This window comes from Hibiscus syriacus, unplaced genomic scaffold (genome assembly GCF_006381635.1).
Source record: "Hibiscus syriacus cultivar Baekdansim isolate YM2019G1 unplaced genomic scaffold, ASM638163v2 tig00111095_pilon, whole genome shotgun sequence".
NCBI classification, from domain to species: Eukaryota; Viridiplantae; Streptophyta; class Magnoliopsida; order Malvales; family Malvaceae; genus Hibiscus; species Hibiscus syriacus.
Window position 1 is genome coordinate 2565329 of NW_024062980.1, and position 24086 is coordinate 2589414.

Genomic DNA, 24086 nt, shown 5'->3' on the forward strand with positions numbered 1-24086 from the left:
ATCAACTTAATTAAGAAGTATTAAGTGTCAGAATTGGATTTGAAACATGTTGAAAATTGGGTATGATTATTGAAGTTCATAAAGAGGAGAAGATTTTGAGGTTTAAGATGAGATAAATGAGTAGAAATTAGTTTAAGTATGTATATTTGAGTTAAGAATATGAAAGGGAATGAAACATGAAGATTTGAAGTTAATATAGTGAATTTTCGTGCATGAACAGTTATTTCTGGGCAAAATTTACAAAATTTTATAAGGGCACCGATACCCTAAGGGGAGTATCGATACCCCTCTAAAGGAAAAAATTGAATATGGATCTATTAAATTCGTTTAGGCGATTAGTATCAAATTACAAGGTGTAGATAACTAATAATTACCTTAAAATGTATGGTTATGTAGACATTGAAGAACAAGTTCCGGAACAATCAAAGAATTAGGATCGAATCAAAGCAAGGCTAAGGTGAGTGCAATTTTAATTGTACTTATATTATTGAACGAACATTGGTTTGCGATGAGTCAGTGATGGAGTTACTATGGTAAGAAGTGACTCCTAAAATGTTATTTGATTTGTGATTCTTATATGTGCATGAATATATGAAAATGGGTATAGTATATTATATGTGACATGATATACATGCTTACATGAATATACAATATGTATTATATGTTATATGAAATGACATAGATGTTTACACATACATGTGGTATGTGACAGAAGAAAAAATATATGTGATCATAAGAGAAATGACATGAGTACATGGGCATATGAAACATAAAAATAAATGCCCATGGTATATGATACGAGAGCTATAGGTATAGTTGGCCTGCCAAGAGTCGATGGTTTACCTATATCTTTCGGGACATATGAACATGATTACCTATGTTCTAAGGAACATATGAACAATTTACCTAGGTTCTTTGGGACCTATGGACAGTTGTCGAGGTTCTTTATAACCTCTAGATAGGTCATTCGGGACATTTATACGAGCTGTGGTGACAGCATAGTGGTGCACAACCTCAATGTACTCAAATACCTTAAGTTCTTAGTAATATACATGAGCTTACAAAAGGTTAAATTTTTTTGCATTATTAAATGTTATCATGTTATTATTATTATTTACATGGAATTATATATATGACATGATTGAATAAGTAGATGATATTTTCATATGTATATGAAATGCATTATTATTATTATTATTATTATTATTATTATTATTATTATTATTATATGTTATGCCTCACTAAGTCTATGACTTAGCGTGTAAGTGTTATACACGTAGGTACCGAAAAGCAGAGAGATCCATTATAAGCTCAGCAGAACAACATAACTCCACTTGAAGGTCATATCAGAAGTAGATTAAATAGTATGTCTTATTATGTGAAAATAGGTTGGCATGTAAACAAAGTCGATAAATTAAGTATTTATGCTCTGATCGAGTTTTGTAATGTTTTAAACGTATTTATGTAAATATAAATGCATAGTAATGAACAGTTAAATTTTTACGAGTTTTATGTACATTTTACGAAAATCACTGTAGCAGTGCATCGATGCACAATTTGCATTCGAAATTTTTGTGCATCGATGCATTGTAGCACTGTTCATGGTATTGTTCATTACTGTTCATGGTACTGTTTATATCGAATAATATTGTTCATAAATACGTTTTTGCCTTAAAACTTTATAATGAAGCATAATTAATATTATATTATTGTATTTTCTTAATATGAGTTCAAATATTTTTTGATATTTTATAAGAATACTGTTTTAAAAAGTCAATGTGACATCTTGGACTCGTATCCGGGTCGGGTACGAGTTGGGGTGTTACAACTTTCATATCTTCAAATAGTTTCTACAAAAGTACTCGTCCTTTACTAATCCTTAACCAGCTAATTATACAGTCTCATCAGAACTCTCCCTCATTCCATTAATATAATTAGAACAAATTAATCCTTGTGGAAAAAAATTCAACTTTGGTTACAAAATTAGGCTCATAGAGCGATAACATATCCTAATTTTATTTCTAGACTCGGGTCAGAATTTCTCAGATGAGTAACTCTCACATGGCTCGTGAGGTACTTCACAGAATTTAGACAGACGTTACTGGTATTCCTTTATGTAAATATAAAGCCTTTACGGATAGAAAACTTAGGTTTGCTTGTTACAAATAGGGACTCAACCTTGATGTTCCGGCTTAGAGAAGTACGATTGTAATCTAGGGGCATGTATTAATCAGACATCTTTCGACATTCGACCGGTCGGTCTATTTGGAAAAACTTTAACTCAAACCTAAGCTCTGATACCACTAAATGTAACCCTCTCAGACCGATGCGGGTAACCCAATCCGATATGGGATGTCACATTAGGGCCATCGGAGTGACCCGCTGTAAAAATCTTGAAAATTTTAAAACTTTTATCAAAACATGTAAACTCATAAAATGATTTATAAATACAAAATAAAATTTAACAGTATTCAGAAATAAAACAGATTTTCTGACTCATATATATATAAAATAAAATATAATTACATGCCCCCTAATCACATATATCATACTCTGGAAACAACGTCGGAAGAACTTCTTTAGTGATGTTGATAGATGCACTGGTACGATTCTTTTAACTTGAAAATTTGAGTAATATAGTGAGCTTTGGAAAGCTCAGTAATACAGAACTACCAGATGATGTGCAGATACAAATAAACATGTATTTCCTCATCGGTTTAAACATTTACATATTTTTATGTTAAGCGGAAATCCTACTGATATTTAAGGTAGTAACAGACAATGAGCTTTCAGTTCAGAGAAATATTCCGGATGACTGACTTCAGAAGATCATAATAGGTTATCTAGTGTGTTCTCGTAAAACCATTGAAAAGATACGGATCTTTTTAAAATATATTTTAAAAAATATAACACTACCCCAATCCTTTCATAATCTGTTTGTGTAGGTTCCCCAGAACCATACACCCAACCCACACAACCTGTAAGGCCCTGAGCACAAAGCCGAAGAACCTACATAAATACTTCCTCCAATAATACCCCCAAATAAAACATTTTTCCGTCAGTAAACGGAGATATCAGAAATCAAAACAGAATTCAGATCAGATATCAGAACAGAATCCAGATCAGAAATCAGAACATAATTCAGATCAGAGATCATAATAGAATTCAAGTCGGAAATGAGATAAAACATTCATGTAATTAGGGAACACACTAGTATTTACAGATATTATTCAGAGATACTGGATAATCTTATCAGGTAGAGAAACATAGATCTTCAGTTTATCGATACAATGTCGGAAGTTAGAATCACTGTTGGAAGAGTTTATTAGTTTACCGATACAATGTCGGAAATTAGAATCACTGTTGGAAGTTAGAATCATCTGTTATTCAGAATTTGATTTATCGGGATCATATCTTATTCATACATTTTTCGGAAGCTCTACATAATCAAAAGAGTATTCAGAATCCTTTACATCTGAGTTACTTGTGTTTTCAAATATGACCATCGTGATTTGAGTAGATAAGGAAAAACGAAGATTCAGGACCTTTACAATCTATGTCGATTGATCGGATTATCAAACAACTCTAGATGAATTGTTCCCAGAACTAATGCTTGTCGACTGGTTAATTCATTGTCCTTCCGGGGTATTTACTCTTTAATATCACAAATTCTTGTCCATAGATCATTTTCGGAATAATTGCTGAATAGATCTTCCAATGGTATTTAATTAATTTCCACGCTTCCACAATATCATGAAATGTTGATGTGCTTGATTTGTAGTTCATGACCCATAATGACAGTACATCATATAAGTTCATTAGCATTCCCAGACTCATCCAAATTAATTATTTAATCCTCAATCATTGAGCTTACTTAGTTCAGTTAGTAGTCAAGTCTATCCCGGTTACTTCAGAGTTTTCCAGAGTAATTTAGATGTTTCTGAATTTTGATACATAATGTACTTTCGTTCAGTTTAATTTGGTTTTCGTGGTTGATTTGTCTAATGAATATTCATTTCTTAGTATCGAATGTGATCTAGAGTTGAGCTGAGGTAAGTACTTAAAAAATTATTATCAATCCAAACTTGAGAAGTCAAATACGCATTCAAGTGATATATATGCCATTCAGGTATTAACATATCATTAGGGTTGATCGACTCACTTAAGTTGTGTTCCATAACTTTTAAGGGTCGTACAATACCCATGTTTATTTGGATTCCTTAATTAATCCAATATTTAATCCAAGACATTTACTTAGTCTAGGCCATAAGGGTATTTTGGTCATTTTGGTGCTCAATTTTATTCAATTCATTTCATAGCTCAAGGATATCCAATCATTCCTGAGCTTGGTGATATTCTTGGGTCATTTCCATTCCAGGGCTATTTTGGTCATTTTATAGATCCAGTGTATTACAATCATTTCCTTCCGTCTGATCTTATTATCAAATTCAAACTTATCATTTATTTCAGTCATTTCGAACAATTATGTCAAAAGAGCACCATCGATAAATTATTCTTCAGTTATTTACTCATAACTCGGAGATTTACGAATTATCAAGAATTTTCTGTATAAACGTGTAACTTAATGATGAAACTAGTAATTCATTGATTTAGGCATGACTTCTTGAGTACTTTTTCATTTAGGGTTAATTCGGGCTACTTTTCCCTCTCAAGGGTAGTTTTGTAATTTCTTAACCATATAATTTAGGTATTAAAACTCTTAACAAAGACAATTATAATTTAGTGATTCTAGGGTTTATTTCTTTTCCGGATAATCTTTAAACTTTAAATTATTCCTTATCAAACTTCTAGTATCTTGTACAAGCCTTCTTGGGTTTAAAAATCGGTTATCTAGATTTTTTAAGCAAATATAGTATTTTCTATACACATCAGTAGTTTTATCAGATCAATATGTCTTTATAACTTCTTATCCAACTTCCATGGTCAATTCTTATCTTTTTACAACATAAGGGTATTTTTGTAATTTTACCTAATCGAAATATTCTCATAATTTATCGCTCAAACCGTATTTGATTTAAGTCCATCCATAAACAAACACGCATAATAGTCCAATCATATACATCCATGTATTTCCCATTTTCAACATGTTTTATAAAGCATAAAGAGGTAGTAATGTATTACATCGATTTTTGTGCTATATTGATCGTCCATTTAAATTCCATTCGAACGCCCTCGATCTTTAATTAAACTTCCAATAATTCCTCAAATATATAACAATAGAAATTTCATAAAAAATGGAGCTTAATTTTGAAAAACGGATCGAATCGAGTGATAAATCAGTGAAAAACAGCTTACCGGGTTCGAATTTGGCAAAACGGACTCAGGACGTCATAAAATGTTAGGATAGGTATACCCGAAAAAAGTCAACGACGGTCAAAGGTCCGGTCAACGACGATCAACGCGGTTAACGGTCGGTCAACGGGTCAGGTCAGATCGGTTCAAGGCTGTCCACCACGCGCCGGATATGCCCCACGCGCATGGGAGGCGCGTGCGGTGGCCTGGGAGCCCCAAAAAATTCTGGAAAAATTTCTAAAAATATTTTATAGCATTTTGAGACACTTACCAAGCTCGGTTCACAATTTTGAACGGCAGAGAACTCGATTCCTAAACGTCGGAAACTTTAACTTCCTCACCCCCTCACGCTCCGGTGACGACGAAGACACGAAGGATACTGGTGGACTCGAAACGATGCAAGGAACAAGATGGTGTGAGAGGTATCGAAAATGGGTAGCCGGATCGACGGAAAACTAACGAAGATTGAGTTAAAACCGACGATACTTCCTATTGAAATTTACGACGAACGACGCCGATTCAGGACGAGAGCTTTGAAGGGTTTTGTTCTTCGGTCGACAACGAACACGATGGTGGTTTCAGATCGTCAAACGATGGCCGGACGGTGAATAGATCAGAGCTCAAAGTAGTTGATTGGTAAGAGGAAAATGAGGAAAAATTCTGCAGAAAACATACGCGAGGAATTTATAATTCAACATATAAAAAAATGGGTAAATTCAGGATTGAGTCCCTGAATTTCCTACACTTCTTAAAATGATCTACCAACTTTTAAATTTTATAATTTAATCCTCAATTTTTTTTCAAAATACCACTTAAATTCCATACTTTATAATTTCTGAAAATTTAGCCCCTAAATTAAGGGTGTGACAATAGAATTTTTACCTTAAAATGATACCCTGAGGATAAAATACTAAAAAATAAAGACCAAAATAATTATTAATCAAACATTAAAAGAATATTTTTAGTATTATACCTTTTAAATAAGAATATAATCACAATAGTCACAATGCATCCGATAATATATTTATTTTCTAATAATATAATATTTTTACCAACAATTTAAAAAGTGATTTCTATTCTACTATTAAAACATGACCTAGCTCAATGACAAGATAACATGATCTTAACGTAGTGGATGTGTGTATTATATCGTAATCTGAGATAGATTGAGGTCAGTGTAGTTGTTTCCTAAAAATTTAAAATTATTATATATTTTAAATTTTTAATATATTTTTTTGAAAAAAAAAATTATCCCTTAAAATTTTATAAGTTCAAATTCATCCCGCTAAATTCAAATTCATCGCTTCAAATATAAAATTCTATGTTCGTCTCGATCATAATATTAAATAATGATTTGAAACTTTTTGTATTAAAATGTTCCTTGTAAAGATTAAGTTGTGATTTACATTTATTAGTTTATTTTTTTGTGATTATTAAAAAAATACAATTTTATTTAAGTTGGATTGATGCTCTTGTGGTCCTTGAAATTCTTTTTTTAATTTATATTTAGTTAATAATAAAAATAAATTAAATTAAATAATAGTTATCTATTTAAATTCTTATATATTAAATAATTTTTGTTATTTTTTTTATTGTCCTTCTAGGGTTTCTCCCTAATTATTTTGGCCTGACTTGTGTTGTACGCCTAATTTTAGTGGGTGAGTCTCCTAATGAGAATTTTTTACATAAACAATAACTCGAACCCAATATATTAATTCATCGATATCAAACTGCTTACAACTTGAACAACCCCATTTTTTGGGAATGATGCCCCCAACACTAAATATATGACAAATTTCATTTTTATTAAGTTAAAGTGAGTATAAAATAATATATGTTTTAAATATTTTTAATTATTTGACAATAAATGCTCAATTACCTTGTTACAGTTGCTGATGTTTGAATTCATAAACTTTAAAAATAAAAATCATTCTTTTAACCACTTAAGTAAGTTAATTCGTATATGTTATTTCACGTTAATTGAAGATTTACTTACTAGGGATATACAAAGACCCTATCTTAGAGATTGATATAATTTGAACTCTCTTTCCAATTAAAAAAAAATTACTAATAATTTCTAAAATGAATACATTTTTGTGCATAGTTTGTTTTACCGATTTAAATTGCCCTTTAATTTAAAATTTTATATATAAAGAGAAAATTAAAAATCAGCAAAATTCCGCAAAGTAAACATCTAAAAGGTTTTTTTTTTATTTTTTGCTAAGAGAAACCAATTACAACTAACCAGACAAGCTAAGGTAAACTGAAGTGGCAACACCAAGCGCGTACACACCAATCGCCGCCCCAACAACCTCTTTCCCCGTTCTCGTCGCCGCGCCAATCCCCGCTATAGCTAAGACACCAACCGGCACTCGCTTTATCAATGCCTTTCCGGCGTTTCCCACAACGGCATCGGTGAACAACACCTGTGCCCATTCCTTGAACTGAGGGGAGTCGAGGACAAGCGGTTCTCCGTCGCTCCGGGGATTTTCACGGTGGCGAGTCACGAATCGGAAAGCAGAGTCGACTTGGGAGCGGGAGGGAGGATCGGGGACCCAGCGGAGGATGAGAGGGTGAGGGTGAACAGAAGTGAGGTCTTGGTGGAGGTGGGCGGAGGCTGTAACCAGCTGATAAGGGAGGACTCCGGGAAAAGCTTGTTCGGAAAGGGCGAGGCACTGAGTGTAGACTGAGTCGCACGCTGAGTTGAACTGGGACAAATTGATTAATGTGCAGCTGACTCGCTTCGTTGCCGATTGAGAAATCCCCATCTCTCTTCAAGTTGAGTTTGCTGCTATTTTTCCACAGGTATTGGTTGGAAGTTGACAATATCCGAATAATATTGTATTTAAGATAAATTATATATTTAATATCTAAATTAGTTTTAATTTGTTTTATTTTTAATTTTAAGTAAAATATATTATTTTTCACTAAACTTTATTTTGTCTACTATTTTATTTACTATACTTTTAATTTTTTTTAATTTTGTTTTTGATCACTTTGAATTTTTATTATTATCTTTGTATGATGTGATATTTATTATTATTTAATATATAAATTTTTAAAATATAAAATAAAAATTGAATATGGTCGAATGTCACCGTTAACCGTCTTAGATGATGATTGTTCAGTCCTAAATTTCATGGGTCGATTCACTTTGACCTATGAGTCCAAATTTACTGGTTGTTTTACCAAAAATATCTCAAAACCCGTGAATCTCAACTGAAACATTTCGGCTTCGTCACTTTCGATCTATAATTTGTGTACTTCAGAGAAGTTCCGATAAAATAGAGGTCAGATTCAAACTTAGGGTGTCAAGACAAAGCGATCCATGAAATTTGAGATCGAACAACTACCATCTACGACGGTCGATGGCGACTACGGTGGTTTCCAACCACCTTCTATTTTATTTTTTATTTTAAGTTATTTTATATTAAATAATAATAAAAATGACATATCATATGAAAATAATAATACAATAATTCAGAGTGATTAAAACATGAATAATTCAGAGTGATTAAAACATGAATAATTCGAAAGTTTAGTGAGTAAATTAGGAAATTTAGTGAGTAAATTAGTAAATTTAAAAATACAATGAGTAAAATAGGAGAGAGTAAATTCTAGTGAGGAATGGTGTAATTTACTCTTCATTTTTTTCAAAACCATACTTAATGTTTAGTTTAGTTTAGTTTTATTTTAGTACATTATTAAAAACTTAACGCTAAGTTTTAGAAAAATTAAAAGTTTAAGTACTAAAACGAATCAAAACTAATAGTTTATGTACTAAAAGCATTAAGTTTTTAATGGTGAAGTACTAAAATGAAACAAAAACTAAACAATAAGTGTATGGTTTTGAAAGAAATTAAAAATCTAGGTACTAAAATGGATCAAAATTGATAATTTAAATACTAGCGTATAATTTACCCTTATATTTATGGTCAATTAAATGTATTATTATTTAAAAAATTTGTTGATAATTCGCAAATAAAATTAGAAGTATTACTTTAGGTGAAAAATTAAAAATAGAACAAAATAAACTTTTAGACATCAAACTTCTATTGTATGTATTCCATTAATTATTTTATTAAATCAAAATTTGATTTTTTTTTATGTTAGAAGATAGATATTATTTTTATTAAAAGTAGATTGCTCAGCGTCCTTGTTACTTATTAGGGTAAATTATTGATTGGCCAGTTTTCTTTTACATTTGTACATTTCTATCCACCAAATTTTTTAAAAAAAATATTTTAATCACTTACTTTATTGATTTCTTAAATTTTATTTACTTACGTTACTGATTATTATATTTTGGAAATTAACCCGTTAACACTTTTAACATACTTTTAACATTACATGTTAATCATAAAGGATTAATTTTTAATTTTACCTCTAAATTTTAGATAAAATATTAATTTAACCCTAAACTTTAAATAAAATATTATTTTAACCCATATCAATTTGACTCTTAAATTCAATCAAAATCTCCTATCGCCGCCATCATTGTCAATCACATCAATCGACATTGATCATTGTCACCGTTTACAATTAGACCCTAAAATTTATAGATCATTCATTTTTTGACATTCTATATAAGAATTTAATGTTCGTTTCACCGGAAAACATATGTAGCTCAACAAATTTAGCTTATCCTTCAGACTTTCTTTAAAATCAAACCATAATAATAACAATTCAACTTGCTTTTCAATTATGGGATTTTACCTGAAATGATGCATGATTTTATGCTACAAACCAGACATGATTCAGCTGTTGGGAAAGGGATAAAACGGATGAAAAACAAGATGGCTTGAAACCTAATACAAGGTAGTTGATTGGAGCATTCTTATCAGTTCTATATATATTCTAATTGAAGCTTATTAGTTCCTTCTATGCAACTTTTCTATGGCAATATAATACATTTCTAAGACTGTTTTTCTATCTACGATCCAAATACACAAACACTATTATCTTCAAAATCTGTTAATGTAATGCAAAACTTGGAATACAAGGAAATATGCTCTTTCTTACTTTCCAAGGTTGATGTGTATTACAAACATATGCCAATTACATGAAACCTATGTTACCCAGACTCATAATTTTCCCTAAAGTTATTTGTGTTCGTCAACTGTGTTCGATACGAACCCGTCAAATAAATGGGAAAAACACTAGAAAAGAATGTATATATATATATATGTGTGTGTGTCGGACAATATACACATACTAATTCCAATAACCCTAAGTCCGGGTGCCGCAATACAAGGAACACTTGACCTCTACTTGAACACAAACAAAAGAGCATGCACGTCGCCCTCTGAATCACTTTGACGAACAAACAATGATAATTTAAAACGGGGAGAAATCAGATAAATAAATAACACAAAATTTAAGTTCAACTAGCTAAGTGGCTGGGAGATTTGTTAAACATACTGTGCCATACGTAAGCCCTAGAAAGTACTGTTTCGAGCTCCTGATATGTCCAGTTTTGAGTTGGAAGGCGTTGAAGGAACATCACCATCTCCTGGAAGTCAAGCTTCAGAAGTTCATCTGACCACTGAAACATACAGAACAAAGCATTCATCAATTAGTGTTTTGCCAATTTTGTCATGATTATGAACAATCACATCGAAAAATATTGTTTCAGGAGGCGCCCGGTATCGAAGTATCATTAAAACAAAATGAACTGCAGTTGAATGGTTAGGAATTAGGAATCACAAAGTAAAGCTCGTCTATGCTGATAGGACCCGTCATTTTGCTTGAAGTACATGTGTACATTTTAGGATACGGGTATGGGGATATGACACGCCAAGGAATATACCAGTGTTGACATTTCTGACATCACACCCGAGTTCAAGTAACATAGAAGCTCATTAGAATTATTTCACAAGGAAATGGAAAAATTGGGAAGGGTTGTTCTTTCTGAACCATGCAGAAGTAAAGTTCAAAGTTGAACATTACACCTTAACATAAAAGATGCAGATGAACAGGCTCACTTAGCAATCTAGGAAAACAAGCATATGAAGTAAGCTCTAAGAGATGCTTGTTTTTAGTTTGATGTTTTCGATCCAACATCTTACCCTTTTTCACCATCTATCTTACTCACACTAGGGTGAGAGTGTTTGATACACACGTTCAATTTTTTTTCTGTTTTTCTATATATTTTGAAGGTCTTTGGATATACCCATACCTATGTCTAGATATGCATCGGATATTCATATGTGCTGGGCATCGGTACTTCAAGAAAAATAAAGAGTAGGAGAACATAAGCAATCATTATCGTTTTGACATAAGAAATGGTGATTATTTCTCTTTTAGATAAGGAAAAGAAAGAACAAACACACAGACAATCATCTTTTTAATTGAACAATTACCAAAGCTGCATCTCCTTCAGGTTGCAAAACCTCTGTCAGAGATGAAAGCTACTAAAATAGATCAGCACAAAGGAAGCTAGAGTGCTCACCGTTAGAAGAAAACTGGCAAATATGTAGACGAGGAAATCCGGCAGTGCATCTCCTTCAGCAAGATACGTGTCCCATAGACGGGTTACTAGATGAAAAGGGATCTTAAACAATAAAAATAAATAACTATAAGTTGGAGCATTTGGTCAATCAAAAATAAAAAGTATTTGAAATGCGGGATAAACCAATGAATACGGATAGCATGATGAAACCTTACCTCGCGTATAAGCAAACAGTTGAACCAGCGAAAAGCAAACTGAAGATATTCTAGTCCTTGGTCCTCCATGTGTCTAGAAACAGGTTCTGGTATAGGTTAAAGAACAAAGAAATCAATAAGAGAAAGAGATGAAATTAGAACATAAAAACATAAACAAAAATTTATGTCAATAACGGAAATTGCAAGCACATTATAGGGGAATAATACATAGGGGCATAAACATCTTTCTTTCCATCATAACCCTTAAAACAAAGATAAGTAACTCACACAGAGTTTACCATCAATGCACGTATAGAGTTTACTCATAAAAAGTGCAATTTTAGGGAGAGAACTGAAAGGCCTCTATAGAGTTTACCATCAATGCGCCTAACCAATTCCTTCAGCTTAAATACAAGCCTCTGGATTCCCGGTTGAGCAAATGTGTAATGGTCTTGCATGCCATCAAGCAACTTTGATAAGCACCAATAGCAATCAGCTTCTATGTCGGATATCTTCTCGGAAGGTATAGCAGACATTGACCAACTATCTATGCTCCCTTTTAAATACTCCGATAAGAAGACAACTAGAAAGGGTGTTACAAGATCATTTATCCCCTGCACATATCCACTTGCAGGATGCCGAATGGCCCTGCACATGAAGTTCAAGAGCAGCATCAGTTATCCCCAAAACATCATCAGTATCTCAAAAGTTGCTTCTAAGCAAACGTAAATCAATGTTAAAAAAACTGGACCAGAGGCCGAATCAAGCATATCTCTGTTCCCATTTCAACCAGGCAATTCAATGTTTTCTTAAGTTATTAATGTTTAGATACTTTAAAAACTCAATTTAATGTAAAATAAACTATAAAATTAGTTAATAGTTAACCAAAAAATCTCTCAGATTAACATTAACATTTTATTATAAACTAGGAGATTAAAAGTGCATATCTCATTTATTACAAATAAATAGAAAAACAGTATTTTACCATCCAGTCCGGTCTTTTAGTGGTTGAACAGGTTTATATAATCAAACATTTCATTTTAAAAACCGGCGTTCTACTTTTTTGAAAAAGATTATCGAGTTTTGCATCAGAAAGCCATCAATAAATGTGAACTAACCAACTCAACTAGTATCTTACCATGTATAAAGAATGCGTGCCAAGGATTTTTGAACTTGAGCTTGCTGAAAGAAAACAACATCAGGTACCGTCCTAGGACAATCAACAGCAATCTAACAAACAGAATAAACGATGTTGCTAAATCAGACATAGAAGGCTAATGATCAAATTTGAGAATTAAATAAGGGATAAAGATACCTGACGAAGCATACTAATCTCATCAGCTGACCGTTCAGTATCAGGAATGTCATAAAATTGAGCAACACAATCAAGATACTCAATGCGTTTCCTCCTTAGAGCTCCCTCCCTTCTATCTGAATTAGATGGTGCATATCCCTGTTGTTAGTTCATACAATTTCAAATGAGTAACCAAATTTATTTAATAAAGACAATCTATATCCATCTGATTAAAAATTAGTTAATCTAGGATATTAAATATGAGACATGCAGATTTTTTTTCATCTAAAAAGTGGCTTCATTGTTTCCATTAATTGGAATACATAGCCAAGGAGACAACACAACAAAGAGAAATTCAACCTTTGGAACAAACTAAAAACCATATAATAAATAACTCCTACAAAAAGATATATCTGACACTAAAACACAGAGCATAGTACCATGGCATCATTACGTGGAAACAAATCATTAGACTATGAATGCAGCAGCTATAACATACTATTAAATGCGCAGCAAATTGAAATAAAATCATTACTTTACATAAAATAAAAAATCATTACTTCACATAAAATAAAACATCACAGCATTTACAAAAAAGAAGAATAATGAATTGATTCATAGAGTTCAACTCCACCTAATGCCTAAAACTGATAGTTCTGAGCTTACCAACAGAAGTCTCCATACATTAGGACGCATGTAAGGTGTAACACCACTCCAAGATAACTCACGTAATCTCTCTGCAAAAAAGACATACTAATCAAATCATCACTACGACCATATATATATATATATATATATTCTGAAGTCATTCTCGAAGCAACAAAGGATATATGGTACCTAAAATGACCGTTTGTCCTGATAGCTCTCTAGAGAACTTTGTAACCCTGGCAGAATCTGTAGCTCTTGTGCCCATTGGAGAGTTCTGAACTTCATTGGAAGCATTCTCAGTCTTCGAAAATGGAGATCTTGACTTATTAACAGTTGTATTACCATCTCGGTTATTTGTATTTCTGACCCCTCCCTAAATGAAACCAATGTTTTTCAGTTAAGAATTCCAGACTTTAAATGAACTCTAAAGTCACACTAGTAAAAGAATAAGTCAGTTTTCAGTATTTTAGTAATAGAATGAATAATACATTCTATAGATATTCATTCTAAACCTCACCTCTACAGTCTTGTCCATGTCATCACTTGTGCCAGCATCGTTCTGTGAGAAGCTTCTTTGATAACTGGGAGATTGTTCTTGTAAGCCTGATTCATCAATTGGATCTGGTCTTCTGGTCAATAATACTTTACCAGGAATGCTGCGACCTTTAAGCAACCTTAATAAGAGGCATATGATAAAAAGAAATAATTATTTTCTGCCAAAGTAATAAATCTGGAGTAAGCCAATTTGCAACCCGTGTTAACATCAATCTTCAGCCCATTTGCATTATGAAATCCACGCTCAGCAACGTTATCATTGGTAAGCATGTCTAAAAACAAGTAACATTTTTTGTTCCATAACCTTTATGAACTCATCACATTCAATAAACATCCTCTCTATTCTCTGGAAAAACCAAGCTAAAGGAGTATTATATGATTCTCCAACAACAATGACATGAGCAAATTACAACATACACCTAAACCAGACACTTCTAAAGCAAAGATGGAAAAGTCGCCTTCCAAGAGAAAGAGAAACTGATCATACCATTACGTAGAACATGATCAGGCTTTAATTCTCAAAAGGGTCATTAAATCTTAAGGGCAAATCACACAATCTAAACTCAATAAACCTAACTGGAAATTTTTGGGAAATCAAAGTTTTCCCATTAAAGAAGAAAATTCCTCCATACAAACTAAGAATCAGGTCTGAAATTCGAATGATCCGTAGATTTTTCGCATATTGGTATCTAAATCTAAATCCAATGGGACAAAAACACAAGTAAAGAGGGGGAATCCAGAATTAACATTGAGAAACAAGAGTAATGGGAAATTGGAATGGGTAAAAAAGTAGTACCCTTGGACATTCTTGAGGGTTTGGTTGAATCCGGAATCAAGGCTTTCTTTGTTACGCTGATCTTCTCCGCCATGGCCGTTGTTGTTCATGGTTTTTGTTGTTATTCCTTGCTTCTTCTTTCTGTTTTGTTGGTTTCTTTCTTCCTTCAAAACCCACTTTTATTCCTTTGAAATGAAGCTCTAACAAAGATTACAGAACAAATCATTAGTTTAAAGGTTTGAAAGCACAATTTGTTTATATTAATCCATCTCTAATCTTTTTTTCCCCCATTGAATTGAATTGACTATCGTTTATTTTTTCCATTTTAAATTGCTTTCTCTAAATTACAATTCTCGTGAAAAGACTTTTATTCATGCGTAAAATAGATAATTAAATTATATCAAAATAATTTTTAAATCATAAATTCAAAATTTTTAAAAATAATTAATATTTTTCTAATAATTTGGCATTGTAACGTGGTATTGTTTAGAATATTTCATATAATCATTCATATAATCATTGATAACAAACATATCTTGTAAATACAACTGTTCGAATTTGAAATTTCAAAAATATCAATTAGGTTACTTAATTAATTTAAGTAGTTATTAAATTTTTATTTAACTATTAAGTAATCATCACATAATTAGTTCTTACTTATCATTATAACGTAATATGTGAGATAAATATGTAATATTTAATTTTTTTAAGTAATCATCACATAATTAGTTATTACTTATCATTATAACGTAATATGTGAGATAAATATGTAATATTTAATTTTTTTTCTCGTAATTATAATAAAAATTCAATTATATACATTTAATTAGATTAATATATTAATTTATTTTTATGTAGGAAAAATATAATTTTTGGTATATATATATATATAACATGTAAATGCCAAATAGTGCAACATCGATAATAGTTGCAGTAATATGTAAAAATTGAATATATATATATATATATATATATATATATATATATATATATATATATATATATATATATATATATATATATATATATATATATATATATATATATGAAATTACACAAATTCAAAGTTCGTGTATAACATTGCACATTTTGCTAGACTTCATATGTAGTTTTGATGTGTGTAAATTATAAATTTCATCACTTGATTTTTTTTATTGAAATTTCTTTTAAAAGATCATGAAATATTTCAAAACATATCATAGTGGATATCACATATCATAGTGGTTTAAGATTTCACGAGTTTTGAGGTTTAAGTTGAATTTGTTAGTTTTAAAGTGTTTTTGGAAAAATCTTAACATATAGAGTAATAGGAGACATGAAGTAAATCCTTAAGTGTATTAAGTAGGAGTATATTCGGTTCGGTTCGGTTTTTTTAACGGTTCGAGTTTTTTGATATCAACAAAAACATGTTCATATCAGCACACGTGAGTACCATGTCATTCTTTCATTTTTTGATTTAACGTACGAATGACCAAAATAAGAGAGTAAGTAAAAAGTCAAGGAGTAAATTAATTTTTTTAATATTAGTAACCAAAATTGAAGTGCGAATAAAATTAAGTGATGAAATTTATGATTTATCTTGCCTTAAAATAATCAAGTAGAAAGCTTGATAATTATAAAATAATCTTACTTAAGCCAAAATAAATTTAGACATAACCTACAAACAATAAAACTTAAATTAGAATATACTGAGAACCCACACTTTGTCTAATATGGAATCTCAAAATCCCTACAGTTTTAATTGTACTAAGGTGAGTACAAGTATTATTTGCCGAAAGATTTTCAATCATTTGATACTAAATGTATATATTATTGATATATATGATATTCAAACTCGAGACTTTAAGGAATAATAAGTCTCCTTAACTACGAGATTGTTTTAAAAGTTAAATTACAGTTTTTATGTTATGAACCAAAAGTAATAATTGTGGCAACCGATCAAATTTAATAAAAAAAAACTGAACTAAACACCATGATTCAAATTGATTTTCAATTTTCTCATTTCTTACTCAACCTTGTTTACCACTCACTTTAAACTCTTATGGCATAACATTACGAAAAACGAAAGAACGATGCTTCTTCTACAACAATGGTAGATTTTCTTTTCTTTTCTTTATGGAGAAAGAAAGAAAGAATAATTGGGAGAAATAGAGGAAAATAATGGAAAAAGAGTCAGAGTTCTTCATCTTCAAGTCCAGGTATGTATTCCAAACTCACATCGAAAACCACTGGGCTACTTGGAGCTACTCTTGGTCTTCCCGGAGCCGACGTTAAACCCTTCGGGAACGCCAACTAAATCACAAACGCATCAAGTTCCATCAATGGATTAAATGTTCGATAAAGTCACAAAATGCTTCAACTTGAATCTTCCAAGGCCATGTACCTATATCTATGTGTTGGACATAACTATCGAACACGATACTTCACGAAAAATGAAGAGTTAGAGCAATATAGGTTAGCTTACCGGTCCCGGAATATAAAGTCTGCGCTTCCCTCCTACTTTCATGCTCAAAATGCCTTCATCAAGCCCCTTGATCACCTGTTCTACTCATTAGATGAACAATCAGTAACGGTACTGTCATTTCCGGAACTTTAATTTATTACCAAACTCTCTCATTCTTTTTATTTTCATTTCCGATTGAATGAACATGACTGAGCATGAATAGAATGTCAATCGTAGGCCACTCGATGAGCTTACCTGACCAGAACCAACTCGAAATATGTAGGGCAGACCTTTCTCCAGTGAACTACAAGAGCATTGGAGAAGGAGCAGGGGATTCCAATATCAGACATCTTGCATATGCTTCAAACGTAATATCAGGAGTTTACAAAATTAAATGATTACCTATCAAATATTTGTCCGGATGGAACCATCGCAACATAATTAGCAGCCACCTGCAATAATCGACACCAAAATCACAAGACATAGCTCAGGGTTCATGTGGGCTGGTAAAAGCAAACCAGATAATGCAAATTGAAAAGATCATGGCATGGCTTACACGTGGTTTGCTCAATTTGAATACAAAGTTTGAACTTAAAATTTGAACATTTGTTACTTAGAAACCTTCAATGTTGATTCGTACAAGAGACAAATTCAATTCCAGGTTGTTCGGATTGTAGGAGAAAAATGGCAAACTTGCAGGAGAAGAACAATTGACGTACCTGAAAACCAACCGGTGGGCTAGGACCTTCACCAACTTTAATATCCTTGTACTGCAAACCGGATTCCGTAGTTACCATAGGTACCTTAACCAAACGCGAAGTATTAAAACATTAGCTTCCGGACATAGATATGTTCAATGTTTCTTTTTCCAAAATTTTGATGTATTCTGAGGGTATTTTGAGAATCATATCTATACATTTCTGAATAAGCATCAGATATAGATGCCGGATACAAGTGTTTCAAGAAAAATAAAGCATTGAAACAACATAGAACCGTTCATCAACCGTCAAGTGTCAACAGAACAATCCTATCATTTGAATTGAGATATGCTCGTTTAAGCCTATATACAATATTAGAAGTTACATTATCAATTTGTCATCACCACCGGTTGTTTTGTTTTTTATGCATATTCATTGTTCATCTTTGTTAAACGTAGATTAATCTCTATACTACCTAGACTCTTTATCTTCCCTAAAAAAAATCTCTACATAGACTAGTTTAAATTACACACATTCGAACACCTAGTATGGAAGCATGATCCTCCAAATATACAGAAAAACTTCAAAAGAATCGGGCATAACAATGCAAAACACATATCAGTATTCGAAACTAATTATCAAATCCGGAAACATTGTTAATCGTATAATGTATGACAATCAAGCGTGCCAATACAAAGTTCCAAACCATCAATAACTATGCCTTACTAATGTCTTAGAGATGCAGTGCTTACTCAGTAATATTAGACATGATAAGATTACAAGACAAGAAAGAAAATAGAACAAACATAAAACATATAAACGAATACGTAAAAGTCTCAAATGATTAGAATTAACCTATCAAAAGTTAAATATAAATACATATAATTAATTAAAAACGATATGACACAGCGAGCTATACAACCACGACAGAATATGCAAGAGTGCAGTAGCAGTCTAAGGGGGCTAAGTAATCTCACCATACATTTTCAAGCTCTTTCTCGCAGGCATCGTCACAAAGTTTTGGCTTTTCCTCCGGTGGCAATCCGGCACCATCAGCGTTCGGTGAGTTCAACAAGATGCTTGGGACTCCAAGTAGCAACCCGATCACATCCCTTCGAGTAACTAGACTAAGTCCATTGGTTTGTTTTCTTGTTTTACAACTTGAGCACTTAACAATTAGGCCTTGAGCCCTGATATTTGAGGGGGACATATTATTGACAAACAGATTCTTCCCGGACGCAGAACCTAATACAGTTGCATCAAATGCAAAACTCAAACAGCTGAACCACCCAAATAACAAAATATGCATTTAAACATCACTCGGATTTTTAATTTTTTAGAGAAAAAATGAGATATTATCTTTTAAATATACGAAGAAATCTTGAAAAATATTATATACCAGTCATGGATACATATTCAAGGCATTTATAGAAGTTAGATAGACCCCTTCATATATATATGATTTAAGATCATTGGAAAATAGATTACTTGAGACTAACGATAGAAAATGAGAATATATTCACATAAAATAAACCATTTAAAAAAATTATATTGTGTAAGTAAATCCCAACTTATAAGAAAAAAAGTCTAATACTGTGAAACATAAACTTCATAATATATACAACACTCATCCTAGTGATACAACAACAAAACAAACCCAAAAAAAGATTAAAAGAATTTAACAGAACAATTTGGTAATATATAGTGAATGCATAGGAATTGATATTAGCCTGAAATATTTTCCAAAGAAGTACAAGAGTGATTCGTGAAATGAAATGGAGAAAACCCAGAAAAATAAACACAAAATTCATTTCATCCCCTAAATTCATAGTACCCAGTGGGATATTTAAGTAAAGATAGAATGGGTCTTACCAAGAGGAAACAGCAAGGATGAAGGAAAAGAAGAAGCCATGCACGATGCCATGGTGTTTGAGAAAGACAGAGAAAACTGAAGCCTAGGTAAGGATGATTGTTTATCAATGGATAAGGAAATCCTTGCGCATTTTGTCTTGACCAGTCGTACATTTTCTCTGTTTATTATTGGCTTAATACAAAAATATAAGTGTGGAAATTATACTATTTTTCTTTTTTTTCTTTTTTATAAATGTAATATTTTTTAGGGTAAAGTATAGTAATGGTCACTGAACTTTTTTAAATCTTGCATTTAAGTTCCTTAACTTTTAAAACTAGCAATACAATCCTCCAACATTTAGTATGTTTGCAATATGGTCCTGACGTAACCGACCATTTGACGTCATTTGCAATATGGTCACTGAACTTTTCAGATGCTTGCATTTAGGTCCCCCAACTTTTAAAACTTGCAACATAGTCCTTAATTTCATTCTAAACCCTAAATTCCTTTTTGATCTTGAATTTCTTTTTCGTTTCTCTCTTCTCATTTCCAACGTAACTTTTCAGTCATGGATACATGGGAAATTCTAATCTAACTTTGAATTATGTGGAGGTGTTGACTTGAATAAGAGTTCATTGAAAGAAGACCCGACCAAGGGACTATCGAGACCATCAATGATTCAAGGTGTAATGTTATATACAGATCATCTCAGGTGAAGCATAGATGTTTGATGAAATGTTTGTGAGAAAAAAATTGGGTTAGAAATGCAGAATTAACAAATACTACTAAGATGAACTAAGTATCATTGTTGAAAGTCATCAACAAAGCTGGAATTATTTTGTATAAATGGCATATAATAATTTCTCCGTTTAATCATTGTGGTTAAAGATTTTCCAACAGATGATAAAATATAATAAAATCCCAAACAACGCCTTCACATATCAATCTCTTTCGCTCACATGCACTTTCGTTTGGTTTTTGTTCTTAAGTTTTTCGCTATGTAAAATTGTAAACCCAAACAGTGCTTTGTCTTTCAGATTTTTATTTACAAAGAAAAAATGGAGGAAGAATTGATGGAACGCAACACCGATTGCGTTTATTTCTTAGCCTCTCCCCTAACTTGTAAGAAGATATTTATTTTTTCTTTTGGGCTATCCGAAAGTAAGCTTTTCCTCTTTCACACTTTCACATTTTCAGCTCACATTGTTTGTTTTTTGTTGACATTTTTATGTTTCTGGAATTGCATGTCAAGGATCTGGATATTCAGTGTTAGTTTTGAACCAAAACCATCTAATTTTATTTATTTCTTCTTAATCAAAACTTTTAGTACTCCTTATGAAAGATATCCAGTCGATCATAATATAAGTGAAAGAGGGTCATGGGCTAATTTTTTTTTATCTTCTTGTTTGGTTTTTTTTAAATCAGGGAATTGGTTGTGAATATCGACATATTGAAATCGCCAGGCTCAATCCGAGAGACTGCTGGTACTAGTTTACTAGGAATTGTATTGATCCGACCTGTGGTTTTCGGCGTTCTATGAGCTTGTATTCTTTTTAATAAGTTTTAAAAGTTGATTATGGGACTAATATATCGTGAACGAATTGAATTGTTTTACATGTTTTGGAAATTTTACAGTTGAATCTGTATTGAATTATAGCTTTAGAAGATAATTCTGCATGCACACAACTCGAAAGATGTCATGACAAGGTAGCATATTTGGAGCAGTTACTTGATATGTTGCTCGGTCATTGCACATTTGCACCTTCATTTCTAACATATATATACATACATATATATATATATACATACATATATATATATATATATATATATGTTTGTTGCAATGTCCTCTGTAACATCCGCAATACCGGGTTAGTGACCAAATTGTAAAGTTTCAGAATTTGGTGACTAAAGTAGAAGAATGAAAGAATTCAATGATTATTTGAATATATATTGAAGGTTATTTGGTAATTATTAAAGGAAATTAAGGGTATTATGGTCATTTGACCAGAAAGATTTTTTATAATTTTTTTTAAGGGTAATAAGCACGTATGAAGAAGAGTCCAGAGCATTCTTCAGTCTTCTTCTTCCTCCTCTCCACCGTGAAGCTTGGTATAAGGTAAGTGAGTCTTTAGTTGGTTAATTCTTTCGTTTTAAAGCTTGTTTTGATTCTTGGGATATTAAGAAAGATTAAGGAAAGCTTTAGGGGGCTTAAACCTCAAAGATTAACAAGTTATGAGAAATTAAGAAAAATGAGTTTTTAAGTGAATTTTTGATATGGAAGGAGTTAATAGATTGTGAAGTTGAATTTGACTTGTCAAGGATTAAATTAAGAGGTAGGAAGTGTTAGAATTGGAATTAGAACACATTGGAAATTTGGTATGATTTTTGAATCTTATATGGAAGATAGAATTTTGAGGTTTAAGATGAAATAAATGAATATAGATTGGTTTAAGTATGTGTACTAGAGTTAAGGATGAAAAGGGGATGATATATGAAGTGTTTGAGAGGAAATGAAGTAATTTTCGGGTTGAAAATATGATTTCTGGGCAAGGGGAATCGGTACCCATTCAAGGGGAACCGATACCCCTTCAAACGAACAAGAATTTCCAGTATGTCATAGGGGAACCGATACCCCCATGGGGGGGGAACCGATTCCCCCTAAAGGAAAATTGGGGATATGGATTTAATAAGTTCGTTTAAATTGATAGTATCCAATTACAAGGTGTAAGTATCTAATGATGGTCTCGAAATGTACATTTATGTAGATTCTACGCATAAAGCAATTCCGGAACGTTTAGCAAGTAAGATCGATCAAGGGAAAGATAAGAGATTGGAATTGGCTAGTGAGGCCAGGTGAGTGCATATTAGTTAGTTTATGGTGCTAAATGGAAACAAGACTTGCGATAAGTCTATTTCCTATGTTGGAATGCATGAATATATGATTATACGTATATGAATGACATGAATTGTATGTATGCATGAATATATGTGTTGACATGCTTTTGAATGTAATGTTATGAGAAGTATGTGCTATATAAGGTATATATATACATATGTGAAACTGAACTATGTGACTGCATGAGAAAGATATGAGCCATATGACATGATATAGGTGAACATGAGAAAGCAAAGTATGAGATATAAACTATGTGATCATAGTAAAATAATTATATTTTTATATGATAAGTGAAATAAACTGGATAATATTGATCTATAGGATGAAGTGAAAATAGTACACCAACTAGGGGATTTGAACATAAATGATAAGATGAACGTATAAGATAAGCTAGATGGGAAAGATTCATAGGTTTAAATAAAACTATAACACATGGGTTGAATGATAGAAATTTGTGAAGTTATATGAGAAGATTATAAGAGCTATAAGAAATTGAATTAAGTAACAGATTAGATTATATATAGAAATAATAGAAGTGAGATATGTTTATAAGTCTGCCCTAGATGAATACGAAATATAAGAGTGCTATATGATTTATTAGGATAATCTTGAGGATATATATATAGATAGATATGAAATGAAATGAAATGAGTTATATGAATACCCAATTATGTGATGAAATGGTGAATTACCTGAACATGTGAATATATATGTTTAAGAGAAGGCATACGATTAAGATATAAGCAATGTGACTATAAGTATATGTGCTTTAAGTGATATGACTTATAAGTATTTCTATTATAATGTTACATGATATGTTATGTATGTTAAAGGAATTATGTGATGGCATAAGAATTGATAGGAAATATATATGTGAAAACAAGTATATGATACGAGACAAAACTTATGACTATAAGCTACGTGAAAGTGTTCTAGGTGTTTCGATATATTATATGAAGTATAT

The 24086-nt window shown here is 31.8% G+C and overlaps 3 protein-coding genes across 4 annotated transcripts; all 3 read right to left on the reverse strand.

Annotated features, from left to right (window-relative positions):
• Positions 1-7553: 7553 nt before the first annotated feature.
• On the reverse strand, positions 7554-8081 carry LOC120152781. The gene has a single exon (XM_039164917.1). It carries the CDS (start codon positions 8079-8081, stop codon positions 7554-7556), a length of 528 nt encoding a protein of 175 aa, XP_039020848.1.
• Positions 8082-10331: 2250 nt separating this feature from the next.
• On the reverse strand, positions 10332-15434 carry LOC120152674 (GTPase-activating protein GYP1-like). Of its 2 annotated transcripts, none has more exons than XM_039164856.1 (10): positions 15252-15434; positions 14418-14574; positions 14090-14273; positions 13919-13989; positions 13274-13411; positions 13097-13140; positions 12335-12606; positions 11980-12065; positions 11765-11866; positions 10332-10858 (listed from the first exon to the last, which is right to left on the reverse strand). In XM_039164856.1, the coding sequence occupies exons 1-10, from the start codon at positions 15338-15340 to the stop codon at positions 10697-10699; spliced, it is 1305 nt and encodes a 434-aa protein (XP_039020787.1). In that variant the 5' UTR covers positions 15341-15434; the 3' UTR covers positions 10332-10696. The 2 variants fall into 2 exon arrangements, with proteins under 2 accessions (XP_039020787.1, XP_039020786.1); XM_039164855.1 differs by having other exon boundaries at positions 13097-13188; positions 15252-15430.
• A 1923-nt stretch (positions 15435-17357) lies between these two features.
• On the reverse strand, positions 17358-20377 carry LOC120152634 (peptidyl-prolyl cis-trans isomerase FKBP16-3, chloroplastic-like). Its single transcript, XM_039164821.1, has 7 exons — positions 20244-20377; positions 19354-19616; positions 18393-18476; positions 18076-18125; positions 17929-17977; positions 17695-17769; positions 17358-17522 (listed from the first exon to the last, which is right to left on the reverse strand). The coding sequence occupies exons 1-7, from the start codon at positions 20293-20295 to the stop codon at positions 17403-17405; spliced, it is 693 nt and encodes a 230-aa protein (XP_039020752.1). The 5' UTR covers positions 20296-20377; the 3' UTR covers positions 17358-17402.
• Positions 20378-24086: the final 3709 nt, after the last annotated feature.